Consider the following 4,912-nt stretch of genomic DNA (forward strand, 5'->3'; position numbering starts at 1 on the left):
CTTCAAATATTTGAAGAAACAACGTCTTGAAGCAGAAATAGATTTATTCTTTAAACTAAAGATGGTAGAACCAGCTGAGCACTCTACCAGCAGAATTAAACTGTTTTGTGAAGTAGGGGGCTCCTTGCGACTGGAGGAAACCACCCTGAGATAAGGTGATCACTTGTAAGATTCTGTGATTGTTTCATTAGCACTATGTTAGGGGTCAAAAAATTATTTTGATGATTGAAAGTCAGTTAAAATCAAGTTATCTTTTGCTTCCATATGTACCCAATAGTTTGTAAACAAAACAAAACAAAAAACTTTTCCATTACTGGAAAAATTATTTTATAAAACATAATTATTCCCATGGCAAGGTGACCTCAGATCTCTAAAGGGTAATATTTTGCTCCACCAATGAAATCAGTTTCCCGGAATGAGGACAAAGGCTTTATATCGCATTACCTTATGGTGTTATAATTGTGTGGTTGAGAGCAAGAGGAACAGAGCCCCCACTACCTCAGGGCAGGACCTGAGAGGCTTGCTTCTGCACAGCGTAGTGCCGGGAACCAAGTTAAAATTCACTAAGTCAAGATCATATTAAAAAATCTTCAGTATGAAGACTCATAGCAGAAAGTGTAGAGCTTAGAAACAAAGTGGGAGACACCAGATTTGCAGAAAATAAGGAAGAAGTGAAATACTTAGAGAAATTTTTTAAAGTGTAAGTATTAAACATGAATTTTGAACATATTGTTGGACTAGAGAAATAACTGGTAAATCCTCTTATAGATGCAAAATCATTAACTAGAAGATAGCAAAGGGGAAGTTATTATTGTCTCAGCCAAATTGAAAATTCCATCTAGAAAAGGCAAATTCCTGTTCTCCACTTTTCTGTCTGTATGATTCTCCCACTGCACTGGTTTTGGGCAATCTTATAGGAATAGGACCAGAATCTGATAAACAGAGGGAAATATGTTACAACCATTATCTTTCTATGCCCCTTTTATGCTTTCAAAGAGAATATTTATAATATTTAGCCATTAGTTTAACAAATATTTACTGACTATCAAAATTTGCTTTTAATGAAGAGGGGATTAGCTATACAAAGTAGAGTAATGGTCAATAGGGTGTCCTTTATTTCTTTTTGCTTCTAGACTTATAGGGAATCAAATATTATATGTTAAATAAGGACCAGAAAAATTATGCATGCTTAGGGTTCAGAGTTCTATTGACACATTTAAGAGATGAATATTAATGTAACATCAACTCTTATGTATCCAAATTGATCTTATACCAAGAACTGAGAAATTCTCTTACGGTGTATTTTGGGAACTGAAAACACTTCTATCTCTGAGGTATAGTGGCAATAACAAAGTGAATGATTCATTAATGGAGAAGCTTCTTGTTTCTATGTTGGTTTTCTAAGGAATTCTGAGTGATTTTTGTAAATTCCACATGTTGCCATAACATAAATTACTTTGCACTTAGAATTTTAGAAACTTTAGAGATAATCCAGTTCTGTTTTCTAAACTCAGTCACATCTGGCCTTAATAGAAAAATGATTCTAAGTTAGCCTATGAAATTACAATGTCCTCTTATTAAATTACCATAATATCTAATAAAGTTTCCACAATGGATTGAATGCTACAGGCTGTCCCTCGTGGTGCCAGATTTTCTCTTTTTAAAATCATAACTGTAGCTCTTTTGGAATTTTTTTAGTCTTAGAAGTGAGCATTTTTCCTTTCCAATGTTTGTTTGCCTCCTCCTCTCCTCTTCCCATGTAAACTCATGATTAGATGCACGCGCATTGCCCTGCATCTTCCACATGGTGATGGTACTACTCCCATGATGGAAGCTTGTACTTAGGTCACTTCATGCCTCATTGATCTGTTTATATTCTTGAGTAACTTAAGTTTTTGAATTATTCTTAAAACTAGAAATCATAAGCAAATGCAAACATGGAAGCACCCGAAAGGGTAGGATTTAGTGCTTCAACATCCAGGTTAAAATTACATAGAGAAAGTTTGTAAATAGTGTAAATACTTTTAAAATTGGTTTATGGTTGCTTATATAGTTTTTACTTTTAAAATATTAAATATTTATTATTTTAGTCATGTCTAAATAACCAGGTCCTAACAAACCACTGAAGAATATAGAGTACAGAGCTTCAATCAGTGTAAGGATAAATATCTATCATGTACTGTTGGATACACAGAGCTAAAGTTAAAAATGTTGCCTGAATCACTTCAGGAAGGTCATATACGGTTTTTTCTGGGACCACGTAGCCACATATGTTAAGCAAAATGTCAAAAAAATGTTTAAGAGGCAATTCACACACTACTTAACTTTTTTCTCTTGAGAATATATTATGTGTTTGATTGTATGTAATAATACATATAATTACATGAAATATTTTCAAAAGGAACGTTTCTGAAAGGTGTTAGAGATTTTGACAAATTACTGTGTGTCAAGCATGTATAGAATAAAAGGCAGAGTCTGAAGAAAGAGAGTGAAAACACATCGGTAGTTATTGGCTTATTCATAAACGATTGTTCTTTATGTGACAGAAGGTCAACTTTGATTAACCGTTGTTGAGAATGAAAAAAGTGTTCTTGACCTTCAGAGAAACTTTCAATGTCAACAATGCCCCTTCATTCCATAATATGGCAAATTGTTTCTATTAAACTTAAAACACTGCCAAGCACATTATGATGCTCAATTTCAAGAACATCAATCTAGTTCATTTAGCCTTGCATTTAAATCTAATTGCATCCTCAGTTTGCTCTTGATCTACCGTTCCCAGCTTAACTTATATTCCTCCTTAGCATGCAATCTCCTCTAGCCAGGCCACTCAACTCACAGGTCCCTGAATATAGGACGTCTTTCATATTTTTACCTTTCTGTCTTTGTTCCTGTTATTCCTTCTGCCTGAAATAGCCTTTTCCTTCATTTTTGGCTAGGAAATTTCAAACCTTTAAAAAGTCTTACCACTTTGGCATAATCTTTAATTTTATTAATATTTATGGTGTTAATGTACCATTCACTTCTAATTATGATAAGATTCATATCTCATCCTCTTTTTAACACTTCTCCAACTTCCCATAGCAGTTGTGGGTGTTAAATATTAGTCAATTGATTACATGTACGTATATATTTCATTAAATTAAATTGACTCAATTGAAAGTATATCATATTTCTTTTGTGTATAAACTAGATGTATTATAATATCAATCATTATGATATTGTTCTGATTTTTTTTAATTTAGGTAACTGCAGATTGGATACATGGCTCACATAAATGAATCAACGGTGTCTGAGTTCATACTTTTGGGACTGTCTAATTCTTGGGAACTTCAGCTTTTCTTTTTTGCCATCTTCTCTATAGTCTATGTGACATCAGTGCTAGGCAATGTCATAATTATTGTCATCATTTCCTCTGACTCTCATTTGAACTCTCCGATGTACTTCTTGCTCAGTAACCTTTCTTTCATTGACATCTGCCAGTCTAACTTTGCCACTCCCAAGATGCTTGTGGACTTTTTTTTTGAGCACAAGACTATCTCCTTTGAGGGTTGCATGGCTCAGATATTCCTTCTTCACAGTTTTGTTGGAAGTGAGATGATGTTGCTTGTAGCTATGGCATATGACAGATGTATAGCTATATGTAAGCCCCTGCATTATAGTACAATTATGAACCGGAGACTATGTATAATTTTTGTGTGTATTTCCTGGGCTGTGGGTATTCTTCATTCTGTGAGCCACTTGGCTTTTACAGTGGATCTGCCATTCTGTGGTCCCAATGAGGTAGATAGCTTCTTTTGTGATCTTCCCCTGGTGATAGAGCTGGCTTGTGTAGATACATATGAAATGGAAATTATGACCCTAACTAACAGTGGCCTGATATCATTGAGCTGTTTTCTGGCTTTAATTATTTCTTACACCATCATTTTGATCACTGTCCGGCACAGGTCCTCCAGTGGGTCATCCAAGGCACTTTCTACATTAACTGCCCACATCACAGTGGTGATTCTTTTCTTTGGACCTTGCATTTATTTCTACATATGGCCTTTTAGCAGACTGTCTGTGGATAAGTTCCTTTCTGTCTTTTACATTGTTTGTACACCCCTGTTGAACCCCATCATCTACTCCCTGAGGAACGAAGATGTTAAATCAGCCATGTGGAAGTTAAGAAGCCGTCATGTGAACTCCTGGAAAAACTGGGAATCACCATGAGGGAGCTATAATCTTCTTTTTATTTTTTGTTTTTATTTCAGCATATTATGGGGGTATAAATGTTTAGGTTACGTATATCGCCTTTGCCCCACCCAAGTCAGAGCTTCAAGCATGTCCATCCCACAGATGGTGCACATGGCACCCATTAGGTGTGTATATGCCCATCCCCTCTTCCCCCCTCCCATCTGCTTGACACCCGATGAATGTTATTACTATATGTGCACTTAAGTGTTGATCAGTTAGTACCAATTTGATGGTGAGTACATGTGGTGTCTGTTTTTCCATTACTGTGATACTTCACTTAGTAGAATGGGGGAGCCATAATCTTGAATTAGCATGAAGACCCTCCATGGATGACAGCATCATGCCAATCATATTTGCTATTGATCTGGGTTATTGAGTTCAAAATGAAAGGAAATTGCAAAAATTAGTTTCTGGTTCTATTTAAATATAATTTTAACCATTTTTTTCATTGTTTTAACTCTAAAATACAAACTTTTACGGAGGACTTGGAAATCCTAAAGTGCTTGAAATGTTTGCTCATGTTAGTAAACGTGATTTTCTTCAATTAAATACATATATTAATTGAATACATATATTATACCTTGCTGTCAAGATGTACAAGCAAATTGAATTTCCGATATTTTCACTCGACTTATTTATAACATTATTTCATATATTGACATAGTAGAAAAATAAC

The 4,912-nt window shown here is 34.9% G+C and overlaps 1 protein-coding gene across 1 annotated transcript; it reads left to right on the forward strand.

Annotated features, from left to right (window-relative positions):
* The first annotated feature begins 3,207 nt into the window (after window positions 1-3,207).
* LOC105814346 (olfactory receptor 4K1) lies at window positions 3,208-4,593 on the forward strand. Its single transcript, XM_012649274.1, has 2 exons — window positions 3,208-4,216; window positions 4,531-4,593. The coding sequence occupies exon 1, from the start codon at window positions 3,265-3,267 to the stop codon at window positions 4,210-4,212; it is 948 nt and encodes a 315-aa protein (XP_012504728.1). The 5' UTR covers window positions 3,208-3,264; the 3' UTR covers window positions 4,213-4,216; window positions 4,531-4,593.
* The last annotated feature ends 319 nt before the right edge of the window (window positions 4,594-4,912 follow it).

The sequence above is a fragment of the Propithecus coquereli genome, unplaced genomic scaffold (assembly GCF_000956105.1).
Source record: "Propithecus coquereli isolate 6110/MARCELLA unplaced genomic scaffold, Pcoq_1.0 Scaffold3, whole genome shotgun sequence".
In the NCBI taxonomy this organism is placed as follows: domain Eukaryota; kingdom Metazoa; phylum Chordata; class Mammalia; order Primates; family Indriidae; genus Propithecus; species Propithecus coquereli.